The 23,913-nt window shown below is 40.5% G+C and overlaps 1 protein-coding gene across 4 annotated transcripts in view; it reads right to left on the bottom strand.

Moving 5' to 3' along the window:
* Positions 1-23,913, bottom strand: part of ENPP1 (ectonucleotide pyrophosphatase/phosphodiesterase 1) — a 71,010-nt gene that overhangs the window by 35,417 nt on the left and 11,680 nt on the right. For all 4 annotated transcript variants that reach the window (XR_013345635.1, XR_013345634.1, XM_077813053.1 and 1 more), the window contains exons 2-6: positions 9,581-9,653; positions 8,238-8,354; positions 7,309-7,434; positions 6,827-6,887; positions 4,192-4,289 (exon numbers count right to left, since the gene is read on the bottom strand). Coding sequence is in view for 2 of the 4 variants with exons in the window: in XM_077813053.1 (XP_077669179.1) it covers positions 4,192-4,289; positions 6,827-6,887; positions 7,309-7,434; positions 8,238-8,354; positions 9,581-9,653 (475 nt within the window). In the remaining 2 variants the exon portion in view is untranslated. The remainder of the gene's footprint in view (positions 1-4,191; positions 4,290-6,826; positions 6,888-7,308; positions 7,435-8,237; positions 8,355-9,580; positions 9,654-23,913) is intronic.

Genomic DNA, 23,913 nt, shown 5'->3' with positions numbered 1-23,913 from the left:
TGGGTAAGATAGGGCTATTGCTGGCTCCAGGCTAGCACAGGGCTTGCACCCCCTATCCATACTGTGGCGGTCCCCTGCACAAGGCACGAAGGAGAGGCTAAGGCTCCTTGCGTCATATCCTATCCTCCTTGTACTCCCATGCATTGACAGCCAAAACTGAGCTATATTCCACATACTCGCATGTACATATCATAAATCATTTAACCTGCAAATGAAATGCAGGCACCAATAAGGTAAAAGGTGTCAAACGCTGAACAATATCCCCACCATTTTACATAATAGGATGTGACTTCAGCTGGTCACAACATTTCTAACACAAGGAAATTTCATCAAAGCCAAATCGTTATCAGTTTCAAGTTTTCATTGGTAAGGCTTTTTAGGTCCAGGGCTCTCTGGTTCAAAGTGACCAGAGAGAGACTAACTCTTGCACTCTCTAGCTTGATGACATGGCACTGGCCTGGGATGTGGGAGATCCAACTTCAAGCCTGCTCTATCTGGGATGAAAAGCACTGCTCCGAGTCAGGCAGAGCAGGTTCAAACCTGGGTCACCCACATCTCAGGCCAGTGCCCATGTCACCTGACTAGAGAATGTGAAAATTAGTCTCTCTCATCAGGAGTGCCTTAAAAAAAGCTCAGCTTTCAATCAAAAAACGGACTTTTTGACATAATTCTATTTCATTAAAGTGTTTGAAAAATTTTGATTTGGTTCAGTACAAAATGAAAACAAAATTTCAAAACCTTGAAAGTTGCTGTGATATGGAATTGTCATCCTCCGGTCAGCTTTAGTTGTGATGAATATCATAGAACTGGAAGGCACCTTGAGAGGTTATCTAGTCCAGTCCCCTGCACTCATGACAGGACTAATTATCTAGACCATTCCTGACAGGTGTTTCTCTAACCTGCTCTTAAAAAAAAAAATCTGCAAATGATGCAGATTCCACAACCTCCCTAGGCAATTTATTCCAGCGCTTAACCACCCTGACAGTTAGGAAGTTTTTCCTAACGTCCAAACTAAACCTCCCTTTCTGCAATTTAAGCCCATTGCTTTTTGTCCTATCCTCAGAAGTTAAGAAACTATTTTTCTTCCTCCTCCTTGTAACAACCTTTTACATATTTGAAAACTCTCCTCTCAGTCTTCTCTTTTCCAGACTAAACAAACCCTATTTTTTCCAATCTTCCCTCATAGGTCATGTTTTCTAGACCTTTGATCATTTTTGTTGCTCTTCTCTGGACTCTCTCCAATTTGTCCACATCCTTTCTGAAATGTGATGCCCAGAACTGGACACAATACTCCAGTTGAGGCCTAATCAGCATGGAGTAGAGCAGAAGAATTACTTCTCGTGTCTTGCTTACAACACTCCTGCTAATACATCTCAGAATGATGTTCGCCTTTTTTGCAACAGCGTTACATTGTTGACTCATATTTAGCTTGTGATCCACTATGATCCCCAGATCCCTTTCCGCAGTACTCCTTCCTAGGCAGTCATTTCCCATTTAGTATGTGTGCAACTGATTGTTCCTTCCTAAGTGGAGTACTTTGCATTTGTCCTTATTGAATTTCATCCTATTTACTTCAGACCATTTCTCCAGTTTGTCCAGATCATTTTGAATTTTAATCCTATCCTCCAAAGCACTTGCAACCCCTCCTAGCTTGATATTGTCTGCAAACATTATAAGTGTACTCTGTATGCCATTATCTAAATCATTGATGAAGATATTGAACAGAACTGGACCCAGAACTGATCCCTGTGGGACCCCACTCATTATAGCCTTCCAGCCTGACTGTGAACCACTGATAACTATGCTCCGGGAATGGTTTTCCAACCAGTTTTGCACCCACCTTCTAGTAGTTCCATCTAGGTTCAATTTCCCTTGTTTATTTATGAAAAAGTCATGCGGGACAGTATCAAAAGCTTTACTAAAATCAAGATATATCACATCTATCGCTTCCTCCCCCCCCCCATCCACAAGGCTTGTTACCCTGTCAAAGAAAGGTATCAGGTTGGTTTGACACGATTTGTTTTTGACAAATCCATGTTGATGGTTACTTATCACATTATTATCTTCTAGACATTTGCAAACTGATTGCTTAATTATTTGCTCCATTATCTTTCCGGGTACTGAAGTTAAGCTGACTGGTCTGTAATTCTCTGGGTTGTTCTTATTTCCCTTTTTATAGATGGGCACTATATTTACCCTTTTCCAGTCTTCTGGAATCTCTTCCATCTTCCAGGACTTCTCAAAGACAATTGTTAATGGCTCAGATATCTCCTCAGTCAGCTTCTTGAGTATTTTAGGATGCATTTAATCAGGCCCTTGTGACTTGAAGACACCTAATTTGTCCAAGTAATTTTTAACTTGTTCTTTTCCTATTTTAGCCTCTTCTGATCCTACCTCATTTTCACTGGCATTCACAACGTTAGACGTCCAACCACCACCAACCTTCTTGGTGAAAACCAAAACAAAGAAGTCATGAAGCACCTTCCACATTTTCTGTTATTATTTGTCCCCCTTCATTGAGTAATGGGCCTACCCTGTCTTTGGTCTTCCTCTTGCTTCTAACGTATTTGTACAATGTTTTCTTGTTACCCTTTATGTCTCTAGCTAGTTTGATCTCATTTCATGCCTTGGCCTTTCTAATTTTGTCTGTACATACTTGTGTTATTTGTTTATATTCATCCTTTGTAATTTGACATAGTAGTTTCAAAAAAGAGTCCTACAAAAAATGGATTTTTAGATCACTGAAGATCTAACTCCTGCTTAAGACAGGGTGTTTCTTGCCATACTTCCTATCTTTCCTACGCAGTGGGATAGTTTGCTCTTGTGCCCTTAATAATGTCTCTTTGAAAAACTGTCAACTGTCTTCTTGTTTTTCCCCTTAGACTTGCTTCCCATGGGACCTTATCTACAACTCCCTGAGTTTGCTAAAGTCTGCCTTCTTGAAATCCATTGTCTTTATTTTGATGTTCTCCCTCCTACCATTCCTTAGAATCATGAACTCTATCATTTCATGATCACTTTCACCCAAGCTGCTTTCCACTTGCAAATTCTCTCCCAGTTCCTCCTTATTTGTCAAAATCAAATCTAGAACAGCCTCTCCCCCTGGTAGCTGTCTCCACCTTCTGAAATAAAAAACTGTCTCCAAAACATTCCAAGAATTTATTGGATAATCTGTGCCCTGCTGTGTTATTTTCCCAAAAAGAAGTCTGGGTAGCTGAAGTCCCCCATCACCACCAACTCCTGTGCTTTGGATGATTTTGTTAGCTGGTTAAAAAAAGCCTCATCCACCTCTTCTTCCTGGTTAGGTGGCCTGTAATAGACTCCTAGCATGACATCACCCTTGCTTTTTACCCCTTTTATCATTACCCAGAGACTTTCAACAAGTCTGTCTCCTATTTCCATCTCAATCCAAGTGTACACATTTTTAACATATAAAGAGAGAATGTTTTCATTGTTATTTTTAGATAAACAGAATGTAGTCCCTCCAGATTGTAATTTGGACAGCACAGCAAGCCTGACATTGCTACTCAGGCAAGAAGTACCATGGGATTTTTACAAGTGGCCAAGAGTTTGGTTGTATGCCTTATGTTTAAACTATCTTTATAGTTATAAGGGATAAAAACTTTGGGCTTTTTTTAAAAAAGAAAACAACAAAGTTCATATTCTGTAACACACCCCAAAACCTGTGGGAAAATGCACTAAGACTACAGCCGGTTCTGGTCACTCATTCATTTAACAAAATGAAACTCCTCCCTCAAATGTTATCACTTTCCTACTCCATGCATCAGGTCTTACATTTTAGTACTCATTTCTCATATTTTCTCCACCTCAATTTCCTTTTCAAAATACTGAAATGCTTTCTACTCCTCTTTCCATTATTTTGTCACCTCCCCACCTAAATACAAGTCACTCTGCAGGCTGAATCATACTTTAGAATTGGTATGGAGTCAAAACATCACATTAAACTAGTTTATTTTTCACAACAATGTAAATTCATTGCAAAATTAGCACTGCTTAACCACAGAAAGGGCTGCTCAACCATTTTCGATCTCTCACTGAGAGCCCAAAGAATACTTGGCCAGCTCCTGGTGAAGTGTTTAAAAGAGTTCTCCTTGTACTCTTAAAACAATGGACAGCTTAGATTTTTCTAATTAAGCGTCATGTTATTGTCTAGACAGAGAATCTACTCACGTAATTTGCTAACAACAGGAAGAAGTTCACCCCATGTGTGTAAATACTCTGCTCTGAAGCCATCCAAAGAAAACAACAAAACTGGGGGTTTCGTAAACCTGAGCAATTAGAAATGAGAGTTAAAAAAAAAAACATGGAATTTAATATCTGTACAGTGTTTTTTCAGTGTAAAGAGCTACACAGATGCTCATTAATGTTCACAATTAGAGCTGGACAGAAATTTTTCAAAGTTTGTTTGCTGAAAAATGCAGTTTCAGTCAACCAGAAACTATTCATGAATTTGACCTGATAGTTTCTGCTGGAGAATAGTTTTTCAAGGTCAGCAAAGTTTGCCTTTCAGCCCTTTTATAAGGTTTAGCCCAATGCGTAACATACTTGCCTGGGCCATGAGAGATGGGGGTTTGAAGCCCCACTCTGGGACAGAGACTTGAACTCAGAACTTCCCTCTTCCAGACCAGTACTCTAACAGCCAGGCTACAGGTCGTTCTGCAGTTAATTGATCATTCTCACTCCTGTTGGAGCTGGTCAACTTTGTATAAATGCTTAAAAGTCAATTGAGCCAAATAGCAAGAATAACTCGACAGCCTGGTGATTAAGGCACTCACCTTGGAGGTAAGAGATGTGGATTCAAAGTCCTCCACTGAATCAGCCAGAGAAATGATTGGAATCTACATATCTTGCCCCCTTGAGCTAGCCTAACCTGAAACTTAAGGATGTCTGACACATTCTTTCTCCACCACCACTGGAAAAGACAAGGATTTTTCTTTTCAAAAGAAAATAAATTTATCCCTTTGCATAAATTGTGTAGATCCTGATCCTGCAGAGACTTCAGTGCAAGCATGTGACATTCCCATTGAAGTCTGTGGGATTACTCAGGTGAATAAAGTTAAGCACAATTAAGCTTAAGTACTTATAGGATCACAGCCTTATTCTACTTTGGATCATCAGAACCCACCCAATGCAACCCAAAACAAAGAATTAAGAGTGATTTAAAAGCACAATATATGCAAGTATGACAAGGAAACACCAATTGTTGTTTCTTAAGTAAGGCTACATTAGGAAACACTTTGACATACACTCAAAATACAAAAAAGTCCAGTTGTAGAGACCCGAGAGCAATTCTATTAGCTCATTTAAGTATTTCATATGTAATAACCCAACTGATCCACATAATGGAAACAAATTAGGAAGAGATGGGCAAAAAATATTTTTAAAATTATTTCATTTGGAGTTAAGTAGGGACTGTGAAGACATCTGCACAGTGGTCCCAAACACCCATGCATGTGGCATATCCATAGTAAATATAACACAGCGATTTTGGTTTCAGAAGCCAGTGCTCACAGCCCAGACTGAATCCCAAACAAGACTTGAATGGCAAAATTCCCCAAACCTCAAGTAAATAATATGCTGTTGGCTAGTGTAACTATCCTTATGTTTCAAAGCCAGTTTTTCTAAATTGCTAGATGAGGCTTGGTCCTCCAAGGTAAAAACCAAACCAAAAAAAAAAAAAAAAAAAAAATTCTGAGAGCTGGAACTGATTTAATCTACAAAGTAGAATAACTATAGGAGCTACACAAATCTTGGCAGTTCCATAGGTGACATTTTATACACATTTTTAAGGAACTAATTTGCATACTGTAGATAATTTGCATATGATCACAAAATTCCGTGTATGGTCAATACACCTTCCACCTAGCAGTGGTGGTATGTAGGCCATGGAGCTGCCCAAAACCTAATGCTTATCAGGACGTCATCTGGGGTTGCTGGATTAGGTGGGTGGATTCTAGGGTGCTGGGGTTGGTGGGTACTGGAGCATGTATAGGGTAGTTGGGAAGTTGCCTGAGTACTGCTCAGGGGGCCCTGGGGTAGGTGTGTAGTAGGAGTTGAATGTTGTGCTGACTGGGAGGGCAGCTGTGTCTGGCTGGGGTCAGTACTGAGCCCCCTTACCTTCTGGCCCTGCCAGTGGGATACTAGCTGCTGCTGCAACCCCTTAATTTCCTCTCATTGCTGCTGGACTCTTCCATGCTCAACTCCCACTGGGGAAGCAGCCACAGGAGAGTCCTATGGGTCACGTGGCTTCCTGTCCCCATGCTTCACAGTGGCCTCTAGCAACCAAAAGGGCCCACTGCTGCTCCAGTTTACAGGTCAGCTAGAGGTAAGATTTGGGCTGAGCTGCAGGTAGGGATGACAAGGCATGCAAGAGGCATGACACTTCATAGCCCTGAATAATACTTCAATTGACTTCCACGCCTCTCTAGCTGGTTGCACAGAGCACAATTATTTTTAGTTCATAAGTCTGGAATATCTACCATTTATACCACAGCAAAAATTTGTTACCTTAAAAGACCCAATGCTGCATGATTCTGAGATGGAAGAAGTGAGCACCCAGCACCTTGCAGGATTGGACATTTATGTGAGATTGTTGTAAAATGGTGCTTGTATATTGAACCTTTTACCAGGATAAGAACACCTATATTTGTAATATTACTGATACACTATAAAGAATAATGGAATATAATTACTATTCAGAGACTGCTGAGGTGAGGAGTGGTTTATTTGATTGTAAACAGAGAACATTACCCTTAAAAATATTGTTCTAAATGCAAACTTCCAAATAAAGAGAGACTATCCTTACCCTGCTGGGCACTGGGGTTCATTTATGTCCTCACATTTTTCTTCAACCCAACTTTTCGCTCCTAAAATAGGTATAGTCACATTAAGAAATATTGTACAGTTCTCATATTAAATTAAATAAAACTGATCTGCTAAATGTCCATCACAATTTCTCAAAACAAAAAACAAAACAAAAACAAAACAAAAAAGGGCATAAAACTTTTCTTTCAGTTTTCACACCGTTAGGAAGCAAGGCCAGGAGTTCTCAGGTAGCATCATTACTTGTAGTAATCTTCGTAGTGAGAACTTGGCAGCCATTAGCAAAAAGTTGGCCAGAAATCAAGCAACAATGGTAACAAGGTCTAAAGATTTGAAAAAGTGAGAAAACTAGGGCATGCTCTAGACACAAGTTTTGTACTGTTATCATTATTCCTGCTTCGTAACTTTTCTATTGTTCCTTTCAAACAAGCAGGGTGAGGTTGGAAAGGTAAAATGGGAATTTACCTTGGCAAACTATATAATAATTGACACAACAATCTTTGTTTTCCACACAATCGTCTGAACAGGAGCAACGATTCTCTGGCCGCCTCTTCTCTCCGCACCGGAACTTATTGCAGGTCCATATATGAGCTACAATCAAAAATCAAATGCAAAAAGTACAATTTTTAGTTTTTGTCTACATGCAGATTTATATGAGTAGTTTCTGTAGCTAGAAATTATTATTTTTTTTTATGTTGACAGGAAGCCGCCCCATTGACCAACCCTCCTCCTTTTTGATCCGGGCTTGGGACCGGAACCATCCAACATGAACAATCTGGTTTAGACAAGGGAGATTGTGCACAGATGCTAATTTCACTCTGAGACGTATTATTGAGAACACAATTGAATTCCCAAGGCAGTCTTGCCATCAATTTTGTGGACTCTCAAAAGGCATTTGATAGTGTAAACAGAAACTGTGGAAATTGTAGAACAATGTGGAATTCCAAAAAAATTAATTAACATTATGAAGGCATTCTATGCCAACTCAAAATGCTGCATTAAAATGGATTGAGTAAGCCATTCAGGATCAAGACAGGTGTAAGGCAGGGGTGCATCCTGTCTCCTTTTTTGTTTATGCTAAGTCATCGACTATGGATTAAAACAATGCAACAGTGACACATATTGCCTAAAATGGAACAAATCAAGACTATTTGATCTAGACTTAATAATAGTAACCACTGTAGCTTCATCAATGAAAGCAATAATGGAATCACTAGCATAGACAGATCAATGGCATTTTAACTACAATGTTCTTAAAGCAGGTTTAAGCAACACGGTGTTTAAACCGGCAGTAGCTGCTGATGACCTGTCTTCACTAGCACTCCTGCCGGTGGCGCTAACTTATAAGGTAGATATACTGTTTCCCTTTGTCTCCCCAATGTTTTCACCCTTACCTGGCTGTATACATGCTTCCTGGAAATCTAAGCAGCAATTTCCAAGTTTGACGCAATCTCTATCACAACGGCAGTTTCCAAATGTCCTTTCAAAGCAACGGCCTTTGCAAGTTTTGACTGAAATATTGGACAGTGTTATTACTTTCAGTAATCTCAGTATTAGGAATTTAGCAGTTGTTAGCAAAAAGTATGGCAGAACTCAAACAACAGTGGTAATAAGATCTAAATATCTGCAAAGGACAGAAAACTAGCACCCGCTCTAGACACAGACTTTGTATCATTATAATTATTCCAGCTAGAGGTATGATTAAAGACTAAAAGTATTATGATTAACATTCCTTCATGTCTTTTCCATTGTTTCTTTCAAACGAGCAGTGTGTAGCTATTAGGATGCTGTTGGGGAATACGAGGTGGGAATTTAGAGGTCAATGGCTAAACATTGATACTGAATTGGTCAATATGCCTAGAACATCAATAAGATCATTGTAGGGAATGATACAGCTATATTGTACCACTGTTTAGACAGATGTGTTTATTCTAGTTTTCTAATATTCTGTGGTTGCCTAAAGTTAGATATCATGGTGACTGGCATATTAAATATATATTAGGCAGCTGGTTTATTTCCTGATAAATAAAATCACATGTACTAGCCCCCATCTACAAGGTCTGACGTAAGTATTTCACAGTTACTAAAAGAGAAAAACAAATAGAGGATGGAAGTCAACTACTGAATCAAGAGTCCACCTCATCTCCTGCTGCTGATCAGTTAATCGGTCACGAAAAAATCCTGGTTCTCTCTGCAAAGCCTGAGTAAAATGGTAGAATACCAAATGGATTCCAGTGGGGATTTAACAGTAATTGGAGTATCAGGGTAAATACCATCACGGGATTATTGGCTGAGCTTGAAAAGGCCTTACATTCAACTCAACAGCATTTCTGTGTTCTGAGTCTGGTCAGAATCTGTCACAATACACTCCTGTTTGGATTTCTTTGATGGAGGATTTACTCATTTCACTAGTCAAATTGTTTCCTCATTTGTTCCAGTTCCTAGAATACAACCTCCCAGTCTCCTGTCTGGGCAAACCTTATAATGGTGCGGGGGTGGGGGGGGGAGGGAGAGGGAGGGAGAAGAGAGAGAAGAGGCGGAAGACACCAATGAATTAGAAGAGTTCCCACAGGCAGCACAGGCATCCTCGGATGAATGTGCTGGCAATCGAAACTACTTCAGGTAAGGCACACAACTGTCTTTCCCTGCAACATAAGGATGATACTCTGATAACTTCATGATCAATTTTAAAAAGGAATTGCTCAGACTATTTATATTGGAGAATTGCATTAATTACCATCTCTTGAACAGCTAGGCTTCAGTCCAAATATACATCCTAGGATTATGGTTAGCACACAGGCAGACAGTACCTGTAATATGGGAAAGAAAATAAAAACTGAGTTAAATGTCACTGTAGGATCATTTTGAAACCCCTCTTTTAGGTAATGAAAATCTAGTTATCCAGTCTATATGAAGCCATGCAAGCTTGCAGAAGCTGATAAATTTACAGATTAGGAGACCAATCCCATAGCCAATCACACAAGTAGTCTTTACTTGTGCAAGTAATCCTGTTGATTTCAATGAGACCATTCACATAAATCAAGATTGTAGGACTGGGCCTTTACTTCTTTCACATTCCTTACAAAAATATTAGCACCAGATACTGTCCTATGTCAATTGCTTACAACGCTTTTCCTTCCCCAAAATGAAAAAGTTGATTTTCAATGCTTCTGTGACTGGTGCCTAGAATGGCCTACACTGAGAATGCCACGCTCAGGGCAGACTGCAAGAAACAGGGCAGAAACACACCAAAAACCGGTGATTTATTCTATAATTAGATTCACCAAGCCAGTAACAAAAGAGGTTCTGTAGAACCACACACCAGTAAAAAGTGGCCGCCAGTACCAGCCCGTACAGCTGACTTTAAAGCACTGCTGCAGCAGCACTGCGACCTTGCTGCCCCTTTCACACACACACCCCGGGCCACCACCCCAGGGCCAGCGATTTAAAAGGGCCTGGAGCTGCAGCATCGGCGGGAGCCCTGAGCCCTTTAAATTGCCGCTGGAGCCCCGGGCGGCATGAGCCAGACAGCACGGATGGGCTGGCTGGGGCAGGCTGACCCCCTACCCTACCCCTTCCACCTGAGGCCCCCCCTGTTCTGGTGGGGCCAGAGCTGGCCCCCGTACCGGTAAGAGTTCAATTTTTCTTTCACCCCTGTTGTCAGCCAATCCTTAGTAACTAACTGAAGATGTATTAATAAAAGAAAAAAGTTACTGAATGGTTAAAGAATCATATACGTTACAAGAGATTGCTAAATCCTCAGATCAGAATTGTAGCATTGATGGTGAATATTCTGGTTTGCACAACAGTATCTCTGGAATCATTTCAACAGGTCAGAATCCAAAGGCAGCTTATATGTAGTCTGTTAGAGTCATTCCATGGATTTTGCAGGGTATTCCAAGTAACTTCTTGGCGAACCTTAGTCCCACATCTCAAGCTTTACCTCTTTAAAGATCAGCATACTAGAGATGCAGAATCAGGCCAGAGGTTTCTCTTTTGTAGCTGAAACAGGCGGTCAAGTGTTTTGAGCACAGCATGTGACCACAGCTCCTTTTTTGTCAGCACACACTGACCCATCCTTTGAAGTTAACATTCCAGTTCCTATGCATACACAGGTAATCTAGTTACACTGATTTATTGATGGGAACTGCCTGCCATTCATTATAACAGGGATAGATAAGCTGAAGACACTATAGGTAATATTATGAGTTTCCTGCAGTGCCTCACATCTTTGATCTTCAGATTAACTGGACATAGTCACATGCATAAAATAAAGGCAATTAAGATAGGAAAGGGATTTAGAAGAAATTAAATTAGCTTGTCGATGCTAAAAGGAAGTAGGTAACCTCAGAAAAATACACTTAATATCTACTCTGATTCTTATCCATACAAGTAAACAAGTTAGAGCAGGGGTCACAACCTTTGCCACCCAGCCACTCAGGGTAAAGCCACTGGTGGGCCGGGCCAGTTTATCTGGAGCCTCTGCAGGCATGGAGCCCTGCAGCTCCCACTGGCCATGGTTCACTTTTCCCGGCCAATGGGACCTGTGGGAAGCAGTGGCTAGCATGTCCCTCATCCCGCACCGCTTTGAGGTGGCAAGAGCAGGTGGAAAACAGAAGGGGAAAAAAAGTTTTAGGAAACAAAGTTTCAGATTTCAGGTAAATATTTCCTGGAAAGACTAGCCTTTATCTACTTGATGAAACTTTGCTCTGGGGGAGGGGAGGAGTCGTCAAGGAAACGAGTTGCAGAATTAGTCCTTTGACTGTAATGTTATGGATTAATTATGTATTATGCTGTGGTGAAAATATTTTCAATACTTTACGAGCTCATGGCTCAGTTAACTATGAGCTCTTTAAAGAAAAAAAGATATTTATAGTTAGCTACAGATATTCGAGTTCACAAAACAGGTAACAGACAGTATGAAGGCAACCCCTTGAATTTGTAGCATAAGAACGGCCATACTGTGTCAGACCAAAGGTCCATCTAGCCCAGTATCCTGTCTTCCAACAGTGGTCAATGCCAGGTGCTTCAGAGGGAATGAACAGAACAAGTAATCAAGTGGTCCATCCTGTTGCCCATTCCCAGCTTCTGGTAAACAGACGCAAGGGACACCATTGCTCCCGTCCTGGCTAATAGTCATTGATGGACCTATCCTTCATGAACTTATCTAGTTCTTTTTTGAACCCTGTTGTAGTCTGCACCTTCACAACATCCTCTGACAAAGTTCCACAGGCTGACTGTGCATTTTGTGAAGAAATACTTCCTTTTGTTTGTTTTAAACATGCTACCTATTAATTTCAGTTGGTGATCCTTAGTGTTTGTGTTCTAGTAAATAACACTTCTTTATTTTCTCCACAGCAGTCATGATTTTATAGACCTCTATCATATCCCCCCTTAGTCGTCTCTTTTCCAAGCTAAAAAGTCCCAGTCTTATTAATCTCTCCTCATATAGAAGCTGTACCATACCCCTAATCATTTTTGTTGCCGTTTTCTGTACCTTTTCCAATTCCAATATATCTTTTTTTGAGATGGGGCAACGAGATCTGCATGCACTATTCAAGATGTGGGTGTACCATGGATTTAAATAGAGGCAATATGATATTTTCTGTCTTATCATTCCCTTTCCTAATGATTCCCAACAGTCTGTTAACTTTTTTGACTGCCACTGCACAGTGAGTAGATGTTTTAAGAGAACTATCCACAATGACTCCAAGATCTCTTTCTTGAGTGGTAACAGCTAATTTAGACCCCATCATTTTATATGTATAGTTGGGATTGTGTTTTCCAATGTGCATTACTTTGCATTTAGCAGCCCTGAATTTCATCTGCCATTTTGTTGCCCAGTCCCCCAGTTTTTTGAGATGCCTTTGTAGCTCTTCACAGTCTGCTTTGGACTTAACTATCTTAAGTAGTTTTGTATCATCTGCAAATTTTGCCACCTCACTGTTTACCCCTTTTTCCAAATCATTTATGGATATATTGAACAGTACTGGTCCCAGTATAGACCCTTGGGGGGACACCCTATTTACCTCTCTCCATTCTGAAAACTGATCATATATTCCTACCCTTTGTTTCCTATCTTTTAACGAGTTACTGATCCATGAGAGGACTTTCCCTTTTATCTCCTGACAGCTTACTTTGCTTAAAGAGCCTTTAGTGAGGGACCTTGCAAAGGATTTCTGAAAATCTAAGTACACTATATCCACTGGATCCCCTTGGCCCACATACTTGTTGACCCCCCTCAAAGAATTCTAGGTTAATGGGGAGGCATGATTTCCCTTTACAAAAATTCAGAGATCACTCTGGATTTATGATCTCCAATCTATTAAGAAACATTAAAAAAGAATACGTGGATGTGGTACAGTACACGTCAGAATTACACAGCCCCTGACTAACAACACTTAACAGATAATAACAGTTCATATTCAAATAAAAGAAACATTTAGAAACAATCCATTTAACTGTGGCATCAAAGCCATACAACAAAACAAATGTAAATGCAGTACCACCAGCTCTAAAGTGGTAATATTACAATGCGTAAAAAAACAACCTGAAGATGTTTAGATAAAACCTGGATGAGACATAAATACCACAACACCATCCATAAATCATTGGTGTTATTTTGGCAGCTAACCACCCCATCTTGTACCTCCAAATAATAGGACTATAACTCATCTTAACAAGCAGTACCCACAATATGATCCTGGTCACCAGAGTAAATGAATCCTTCACTGTGGTCAGGAAGTCTGGTTTGAGCATTGGCCTGCTAAACCCAGGGTTGTAAGTTCAATCCTTGAGGGGGTCATTTAGGGATCTGGGGCAAAAATTGGGGATTGGCCCTGCTTTGAGCAGCGGGTTGGACTAGATGACCTCCTAAGGTCCCTTCCAACCCTGATATTCTATATACAAGAGGTCAGACTAGATGATTTAATGGTTCAAATAGTAATATTACTGTTGAGTTGCACTGATTCATGTTCTGGGGTCCTCATGAATGCCAGCTTCACAGCACCACAAACAAATTACAAAAATAGTCTTCTGTTTAAGACAAGCCAGAAACTCACAGTAAATACACAGCATGGAAAAAAAACTTGGGACAGATCCTCAGCTGGTGAACTATGCTGATTTATACTAACTGAGGATCTGCATACTTGCATTCACCCATTATCTTGGATATTCATTTACTGGGCTTTTTTAATTAGTCTCATAATCTTTTTAAGTTACACCATTATAAGAAAAGCACTTTTTCATTCCTGCGATGTTGTATAGCAATCGTTTCTATTGCAGAATCTGAAGGCTATCGTATTTTATTTCTGTAGCTTAAAAGTAAGGTTTGCTGAAGAGGGATGGATGTCTCAGTAGCTTGGTAAAGGGACATTTCACCCACAAACTGCCAACCAACTCCAACACAGCAAAAGAAAATTGTTATCGCCTAACATTTAGTAATTTATGTGGATCTGAATTAAGGGTCTGACCCAGCACCTACTGAAGTCAACAGGTGCCTTTCCCTTCAGTGGGGTTTGGATCAGGCCCTCATTTCCACAACATTTACAATTGCTACTCAGTATACTACTTATGGCCAAGTTTTAGTCCCCACTGCATGGCCTAAGGAAAAGGTTTCATAACACCCACAAAACTGCTATCATTAGGGCAATCTCAGCAGAGAGGCCAAGGACCCGATAGGCAAGGCCCCTGAACAGCCATCTTACTCATCAAGATGCTGCCTCCAGACAAGAGTTGAGGCTCACTGCCAGGACACTATGGCTCCCTGTGCCTGGTCTCTGGATAAACAGCGTATAGAAGTTGTCAAATTAGCACCTTTCATGAGAAGTAAACATGCCAAAAATATAAAGAAAATTTTAAAAAGAAAAAAAAAAGCTGGGGGTGCTTGGTTGTTGGGGAGAAGCATCATATGAATCTAGTCCAAAAGCAGAAGGTAAATAAAGTTAAAAAAAATCAGAGCTTGGCATCAGTAGAAGTGCCCCTTGACCTTGTCATGTCCTGTAATTTCCAGATATAATTTAGCTGAAATGCCAGAGAGAGTTGCTATGACAAACAGTATTTGAGAAAGTTTTCAAAACAAAACGACAGAAAAATATGCTGTTTTTCTTAAAAAGACATTTGTGTGTGTTTATTTTGGAACAAAACAAGACAATATTTCCTCTAAGGATGAATCTCTGTCATCTCACTGCTTCCTCTATGTGGGAGGACACAGGAAAAGCCTGAGCCTATAAACATGATGGGTGTTGTCAACAGATGATTAGAGAGATGCAAAAGCTGTAATCCAGAAGACATTTGGAAAGATCCTTATTTTGAGTTTGACTGATGGCATAGTGACACCACGGTTAGGCAGCAGGTTTGCATAGGTCACTCACTAAGGACCTGATCCTGTGGAATTGAAGTCAATGGGCGTTTCACCATTGACTCCAAAGAAGTAGGAACAGAGACTAAGATAGGGATAATGTAAATATTGCCGCTATGACACCCTGGAATTCCAAGGAGCTAAGCCATACTGAACCAGAGAACCACTATCATGGGCTAAGCTGTGGGTGCTCATGCCTAATGATGAAAGCCAGAGTCAGGAACCAGGAGTCAGAGCTGAGGGTCAGAGCCAAAGTCAGGAAACAAGCAGGGCTAGAGTGGACTGGGGCAGGGCAGGAGTATGGCTAGGAACAAGGCAGGCACAGAGGTGATTGCAGCTACAGGCATAAATGTTGAGCAGCCACCAGCCTGGGCTGCTGGGCTTAAGAGCAGACCTGGTGATGCCTCTCAGGGAGTCTGGTTGATCAGGATGTTTGGCTGTAGGTCAGCTAGCTGGTCTCAGGTTCAGCTGCAAGTCCCAATTCCAGACAGTGTCCTACTGGGTGATTTACAGAGAAGTTTCTCACCACTGCTTGCCCCCTGCCATGCTTCCTTTGCTTCCCTGTTCATTCAGAATCTCACTCTCTTGCCCTGTCCTAGCGCTACCCCTCCATCCTTCCTCCTCTCTCTCCACTTTTCTTGTCTACCCCTTCTTTTGCACTGACAGCTCTCTAGTATTCCCCATTCCGATTTCAATCCCAAGAAATCTGATAAAATCATAGTTAATTAGAATCATTTTGAAATAAATGTCTCCTTCCCTCCCCTTCCAATTCCCCACTCTCCCTCTATTGTCCTTCCTTACTTCCTGTACCTAACATGCACCTAGCGGTCCTTCTCTCTCTCTACCCTAGTCTTTCCTCTTTCACAGTGTTTTTGTCTCCAGCAAAACTCAACCTCTCCCCAGTTCAACCCCAAGCCTTCTTAAATAAATTTTGGAAAAAATGCCAACCAAGACACCTGCGTAGTTAACAAAGCCCTAAAGCCTCATGGTTTTATTTATTTAATCCTTGTTTTCCATGGTTTACTGTCTCCAGATGTCATGCCATCTCTATGTATGGGCTAGTCCTCAGGGTCTCACTCTTTCTCCTATGCCAGCTCTACACCACCTAGAGAATTCCCCAACACCTGTGAAATCTTGAGAAAGGAAGATCTACTAGTAGCACAATCAGGTGGAACTTAATATTGTAAGATCTTTGGGGGAACGTAGCATGTCTTATTTGTCAGTAAAATGTAAATACAAACATAGCACAATAGAAATCGTGAATAAGAAACAAATAAGAATAAGAAATAAGTCATGTCAAAGAGGAAAACCTGTTCTGCAACCTGCCATAGAAGAGAGGTAGTCTTTAATGATCATGTTGTATAGAGGAAGCTGGGGAGTTACCTGTTTAACACAGAGCAAAGTCTGTCTGTCTTCCATTCAATCTCTTTTTGGAAGTTACAGTGATGTATGGCTCAATAGTTTTATATCGCAAACAGGAAGATACTTGATAGTTCTGTATTCTCCTTTGGCAACATCTGTATCATACCAATCAAATTTCTTGAACTGAAGTTAAGTGAAAAGGCACATGGCCACAGAGATGTGTAGGGAGGGGCAGTCCCATATTGTGTCAGAGCTGGGTAGTTCACTGAACACCCAGTCTTTAGATAAACTGTGGATTGGAACCCCAAAGTGGGTCATGACCCCGTTTGAATGGGGTTGCCAGGGCTGTTAAACTTGCTGGGGCCCAGGGCTGAAGCCAAAGCCCAAGCCCCACCACCCAGGGCTGAAGCCCTCAAGCTTCAGCGCTTCCCAAGGCGCAGGGGAGGAGGGGCTCAGGCTTTGGTCCCCTTTCCTGGGGTCTTGTAATAATTTCTGTTGTCAGAAGGGGGTCGCAGTACAATGAAGTTTGAGAAACCCTGGATTAATGTATCAAACAGATGTAAATGTAATATTTTATACTTATTTCAGGTTTCTAAGTATTTTTCTTATGCATCTTCAGACATATTCCCTGACTTCACACTCTTGGCCCATATTAAATGTCTACTTGTAATCTATCATCTCGGGAACGGAGAGAGTGTGAGGTTGGAGGTCAAGTGTTAAAGTCAACACATTGATTCTGTCTGACCACAAGACAGCGCTTGCAAATCTGAGGTGTGGGAGCTGCACATCTGGCGATCTTAGTTACCCTAAAGCAATGCATTTGAGGTATCTGGATTATCCTTACAGCTATATGCAAAAATATCAGGCGCAAGCTGAAGTTTGCATGTCTGCAACCTCCTTTGAACTGAAAAGGGAGGGTTATTTTTAACAGATGTACATAGTTGTTAGTTCTGCTTCAAAAAGAAACATGGAGAAGGACTAGTTGTGGCATCTAAACTAAACACTCCCCAAACTATTATTAGCATCTGTCACGGTTCCTTCCCCACTCTGAACTCTAGCGTACAGATGTGGGGACCTGCATGAAAACCTCCTAAGCTTACTTTTACCAGCTTAGGTTAAAACTTCCCCAAGGTACAAACTATTTTACCCTTTGCCCTTGGCCACCACCAAACGTTTATCTGGGTTTATTGGGAAAACGTTGTTTGGAAACATCTTTCCCCCAAAAATCCTCCCAACCCTTGCACCCCACTTCCTGGGGAAGGTTTGGTAAAAATCCTCACCAATTTGCATAGGTGGTGACCACAGACCCAAACCCTTGGATCTTAGAACAATGAAAAAAGCATTCAGTTCTTGAAAAGAAACATTTTAATAGAAGAAATAGTAAAAAGAATCACCTCTGTAAAATCAGGATGGTAAATACCTTACAGGGTAATTAGATTCAAAACATAGAGAATCCCTCTAGGCAAAACCTTAAGTTACAAAAAGACACACAGACAGGAATATTCATTCTATTCAGCGCAACTTAATTTCTCAGCCATTTAAAGAAATCATAATCTAACGCATCTCTAGCTAGATTACTTACTAAGTTCTAAGACTCCATTCCTGTTCTGTCCCCAGCAAAAGCATCACACAGACAGACCCTTTGTTTTTTTCCTCCCCCCAGCTTTTGAAAGTATCTTGTCTCCTCATTGGTCATTTTGGTCAGGTGCCAGCAAGGTTATCCTAGCTTCTTAACCCTTTACAAGTGAGAGGATTTTTCCTCTGGCCAGGAGGGATTTTAAAGGGGTTTATCCTTTCCTTATATTTATGACAGCATCTAAACTGAACATTCCAAGACTATTATTGCACACTATTTCCACCTAAGATTATTCAAGGGGAAAGAACCCTTAAAAGTAGCTGAAGTCATTGTCAGCCATTATGAACAGCCTTTAGGGAGTTTACCAAGGAGTGATAACTTTTCATATGATAGTTTTCACAGTAACAGCTGTGTTAGTCTGTATTCACAAAAAGAAAAGGAGGACTTGTGGCACCTTAGAGACTAACCAATTTATTTGAGCATAAGCTTTCGTGAGCTACAGCTCACTGCATCGGATGCATACTGTGGAAAATTTCGTGAGCTGTAGCTGGAGCACAAGTCCTCCTTTTCTTTTTTCATATGATACAAAAGCTTATGCTCAAATAAATTGGTTAGTCTCTAAGGTGCCACAAGTCCTCCTTTTCTTTTTTCATATGATGGGGCATTTCTTTACATTTACCTGTGGGAGACACTGACATACAAAGCTTTCTAAATACTTAAACACAAATACATCACAGACTGTTTTGGCAGCCAGAGAGATGATAAACTGATTTCAGCAGAAAAAGAAACAAAAAAGGTAAAATGAAGGATTAAATACTTAGAATTTAAAATGTTTGCCACATAGATCATAATATCCTGCAGTACCATTACAGCTGCTGGGTTTTTTTCCCCCATTCACTTCTTGCCAATATAAAATATAGACTGTTAGCAAATGGAGAGGAAATTCAGAAAAGTAAAGGATTTACTTCCTGTCTAATTTTTAAAAGGAAAGGAAGCAAATGGTGCTGGTGTTTAATCATGAGGGAAGTTCTGTTGAAACGTCAACGAAAACAGAGCTGAAAAGTGATCTTTGTGATCAATAGACCTTTTCAAAGACTATTCTTAATCCCAGCAGGGCTGCCAACTTTCTAACCACACAAAACCGAGCACCCTAACCCTGCCCCTTTCTCCAAGGCCCTGCCCTGCTCCTTCCCCCTGGCTCTGCCCCCAACTTACTCCATTCCCCCTCCCTCAGTGGCTCGCTCTCCCCCACCTTCTCACTTTCACTGGGCTAGGGCACGGGGTTCGGGTGTGGGAGGGGGTGAGGTCTCTAACTGGGGGTGTGGGCTCTGGAATGGGGCCAGAAATGAGGAGTTTATGGTACATTATAAACTTTTTTATTTCATGCTCTTTAAGGACTGCCTGTCTTCCTTCTGGACTATTCTTGAATCCTCGTGTTGGAGCAAAAAAAAATATAGCTGTTACTCTGTGGTACTATCATTTTAGATGCAGTTGTGATAAAAAAAAATGCTGAAATAGGCAGATCTTCCTTTTACAATTTCACCTTTAAAGTAGTACTGAGTGTCAGGGAATGCAATGAGTAATACTAAATGAGCAGTATGATAATAATAATTATTAAATAACTGAATTGACTTATTTCGTTTAGGAGACTCCATACAGGAGTCAACATACAGGATTCTGAAGACTATCCACCTTCAAGATCACCATCATTTTCTATAGTTTCAGAATTATCTGCCAATGACAGTGTTTCAGTCATATCACATGTCACCTAGCCAAAGTATATGTAGCAAAAAGAAAAAAAAAAATCATCCAGAAACAACCATAGATAAGTTTGTGATAAGAACCAGCAGATTACTAAAAGACGCCCGCACCGCTTCCCGCAGCTCCCATTGGCCAGCAACGGCAAACCATGGCCACTGGGAGCTGCGAGTGGCAGTACCGGCAGATGCTTAGGTAAACAAAGCATCTCACGGCCTGCCAGGGATTTACCCTGAACAAGCCACTAACCAAGTTTGGGAAACCCTGGTCTAGAGGGTAAAATTGTTAACTGAGTCTCAATGGGTGGAGCAATGTCCACAATGATCCTGTTGCATGCGCTTGTGTGACAACAGAAGATGGGAATGTCTTCCTTACAGAAACAATTTATACATCAAGAAATGCACACACAGCAGAATACTTACAAGAAGTAGCAGTAAAAGCTATAATAAACTATGAAAAAAATTCAAATGTCTAGTATGCAGCTTGGTCACAGACAATGCTGCAAATGTATCCAAGATGAGAAGAAATTAATTTAGAAGAGAGTGAAGAGAGTCCCAAGCTAATAACATACGGTTGCAGTGCTCAAACAATGCAGCCAAAGACTTCAGTGTTCCAGAAATAAAGGCTAATGTTGTTGAAATTGCAAAATACTTCCATAACAACCACTTTGCAGAAGCTGCTCTGAAAAAAGTGGGAGGAACCAAGCTAACTCTCCCACAAGACATGCGATGGAACTCAATAGTGGACTGTTTTGAGCACTATATCAAGAACTGGCCTAATCTGATGACAGTTTGTGAACAAAATTGTGAAAAAATAGATTGCACTGTCACAGCCAAAGTTCTCAACACAGGGCTTAAGAGAAATGTTGAACACATGAGGAGTACCCTGAAGCCTATTTCTGTAGCCGTGAACAAAATGCAGTGAAATAACTGTTTTATTGCTGACACTGTTGAAATCTGGAAGGAACCGAGTGAGATCTTAAAAAGAAAAATATGCAGTGACAGAGTTAAATTACAAGCATTAAAAAAAAACCAAATGGGACGAGCACTATCTCCAGCTTATTTTCTCGCAAATATTCTCAATACTCGGTACCAGAGTCAAACCTTAACTGCTGAAGAAGAGGAGTTGGCTATGACATGGACATCAAGCAGTCATCCCTCCATAATGCCAATTACAATAAACTTCAGAGCTAAGGGTGAACCATTCAAGAAATTTATGTTTGCGGATGATGTTTTAAAGAAAGTCCCACCAGTGAACTGATGGAAGTCACTTAATTACTTGGACTCAGAGACTGTTGAAGTGATAATCTCATTTTTAACAGCAGGAGCTTCTTCTGCCAGTGTAGAAAGAATATTTTCTTCCTTTTGGACTAATTCATTCCAAATTAAGAAATTGTTTGGGACCTGAAAAAGCAGGAAAGCTTGTTTTTCTTTTCCAGATTATGAACAAACACGAAAATGAAGGTGAAGATGACAGTTAGCTGCAGAAGCCAATATTTTAAGTTTCTCATGTTGACCTGGCTGACAGTAGATTTAATTTTTTTAGTATTTCATTTAACTATTTAACAGTTTTAACAAAAACAAACCTGATTCTAAAAAACTTGAATGTTTAAATTCAAAAATTCATATGCTTGTTTTGTTAAAATATTATGTTTGCTGTTGAAGAAAGAAATCCAGAATACATAACGTTGTTGTTTTAGTTAAATAAAACAATTTAAATGTCTGTCTGGTGATGTTCTCCTCCTAATGCAGCATGGCAAGAAAATCCTCCAAATATTAATGATTAACTTGTTGAATTGGAGCTATTTATGAAGTCACTGGGAGGCAAACTGTCTGCTTCATTTACCTTTGGTAAATGAAATAACCAAATAATCATTCATTTTCTGATATAGCTGTAAAACTAATCTGAAAAGTTTTCAAAATAAATCACTTTAAAAAATGTATAGTGTGTACCTTCTAAAAACGAAACCTACATCTATCTCTGAGTTGTGATGTATTAAGGTTATAACAACCAACAAGAATGCACTTTTATGTAGAAATCCATGATTAAAACGAGTTTTCCTGACTTGTGATTTAAATCAAATCCACCCTGAATCTGTCCCAACTTGTTTTTAGCTCAGATACTCAGCTTCTTTCCCCAGACCTGAATAAGAGCTCTGTGTATCTCAAAAGCTTGAACTTTCCACCAACAGAAGCTGGTCCAAGAAAAATTTTACCTCACCTATTTTGCCTCTCTCAAAGAGTTTATAGTCAGGCCAATGACCCAGATGGTAAAACAGTGCTCTATGGCAAAACAGTCTTCTCTACATTAGCCATTTTTTCCTAAAATTTCCCACCATTTCTAACACCAGTGCAGCTCCACTGTCAGTAAGAATTAAAAGAGTTTTAATATGGACAACACACAGGAGATTTTATCACTGTCATCTAGACAAATGGTGCATGAGAACACACTTCCACTTCTGGATTGTTCAACAACAACTAACTGTGACTATTATTTCAAGTATTCGCTACACATAGTTAGCTTTTCATACTGTGTGACTGGTCATCTAAAAATATTGCTTATGCTTCTTAAATGGATGACTCAAATCCACCAGCAGTTTCTAAGATTGCTACATGAATTTCCAGCATAAAATTATCTACAGTAACTCCTCACTTAACATCACCCAGGTTAACGTTGTTACATTGCTGATCAATTAGGGAACATGCTCATTTAAAAGTTGCATAATGCTCCCTTATAATGCCATTTGGCAGCCGCCTGCTTTGTCCACTGCTTGCAGAAAGAGCAGCCCGTTGGAGCTAGCTGGTGTGGGTTTGGAACCAGGGTGGGCCGGCAGCCCCCCTATCAGCGCCTCACTCCCTTAAGTTCCCTGTGAGGCAGCCACCCAGCAGGCTATCAATTGCCAGGCAGTTCAGGTGTCCTTCCCCTCACTGCCATGTGCTGCTCCTATCCTCTGCCTTGGAGCTGCTCCTGGGAGCCTCCTGCTTGCTGGGAGGGTACGGGGGGGTGGGGAGGGAAGAATGGTACTAATGTCAGGGTGTCCCCCTCCCCTCCTTTAACCGATCTCCACAGAGTGGGGGGCCGGGGAGGAGGAAGACAGGAAAGGGCTCAGGACCGAGGGAGTTTGCTGGCAGCAGCTGCTATCTCAACTTGCTGATCTACTTAAAAAGGCAATGTACTTAGAGTGAGGTCAGCGTACTTAAAGGGGCAATGCACATCTCTCACACACATAGGTTGTGTGTGTGTCTCTCTCTGTCTCTCTCTGCCATGCTGTCTCCCCTCCCCCCATTTGTGCTGCCTTGTAGAGTGTGAGGCTACATTAACAACGTGTTAACCCTTGAGGGCTCAGCTGAATGCTAGTTCATCATCTAGCAGCAAGGCATTCCCTGGGAAATATCCCACCCCCTTCATTCACCACCTCAACCAAGCTTCACAATCATCATTGCTATGTAAAGTATTAAATTGTTTGTTTAAAACGTATACTGTGTACATATAAAACATAGTCTTTTGTCTGGTGAAAAAAAAGTTTCCCTGGAACCTAACCCCTGCCTATTTATGTTAATTCTTGTGGGGAAATTGGATTTGCTGAACATTGTTTCACTTAAAGTAGCATTTTTCAGGACGGTAACTACAATATTAAGCGAGGGGTTATTGTAAATATGTATTTGCATTAATATTTGTGACATTTTGTCTGGCAGCTCATCTGAATGTTCACAGAGAGACTGAAAATGCCATTGAATTTTGCATTCTTTATTTGAACTAATGTTCACAAAAGTTACTTTGTAAGATTCACCTAGCCTATTTGGAACCATAATAATAATGCGTATGTAGTGCTTTATATGTTCAAAATGTTAAACACACTAACTTAGAACTAGCCTCATGTCCTAATTCATTATATCTAGCTAGGAAAGCCTCTGTACAAATATGGAGAGAAGTCCTAGCCCCACTGAAGTTAATGCTAATACTCCCATTTAATTCACCCATATTGTTTATTTGGAGCACATACTGATGGCTAGTA

This window comes from Eretmochelys imbricata, chromosome 3, assembly GCF_965152235.1.
Source record: "Eretmochelys imbricata isolate rEreImb1 chromosome 3, rEreImb1.hap1, whole genome shotgun sequence".
Lineage (NCBI taxonomy): Eukaryota > Metazoa > Chordata > Testudines > Cheloniidae > Eretmochelys > Eretmochelys imbricata.
The sequence above is the reverse complement of the archived record's forward strand: the minus strand, read 5'-3'. Positions and strand labels throughout refer to the sequence as shown.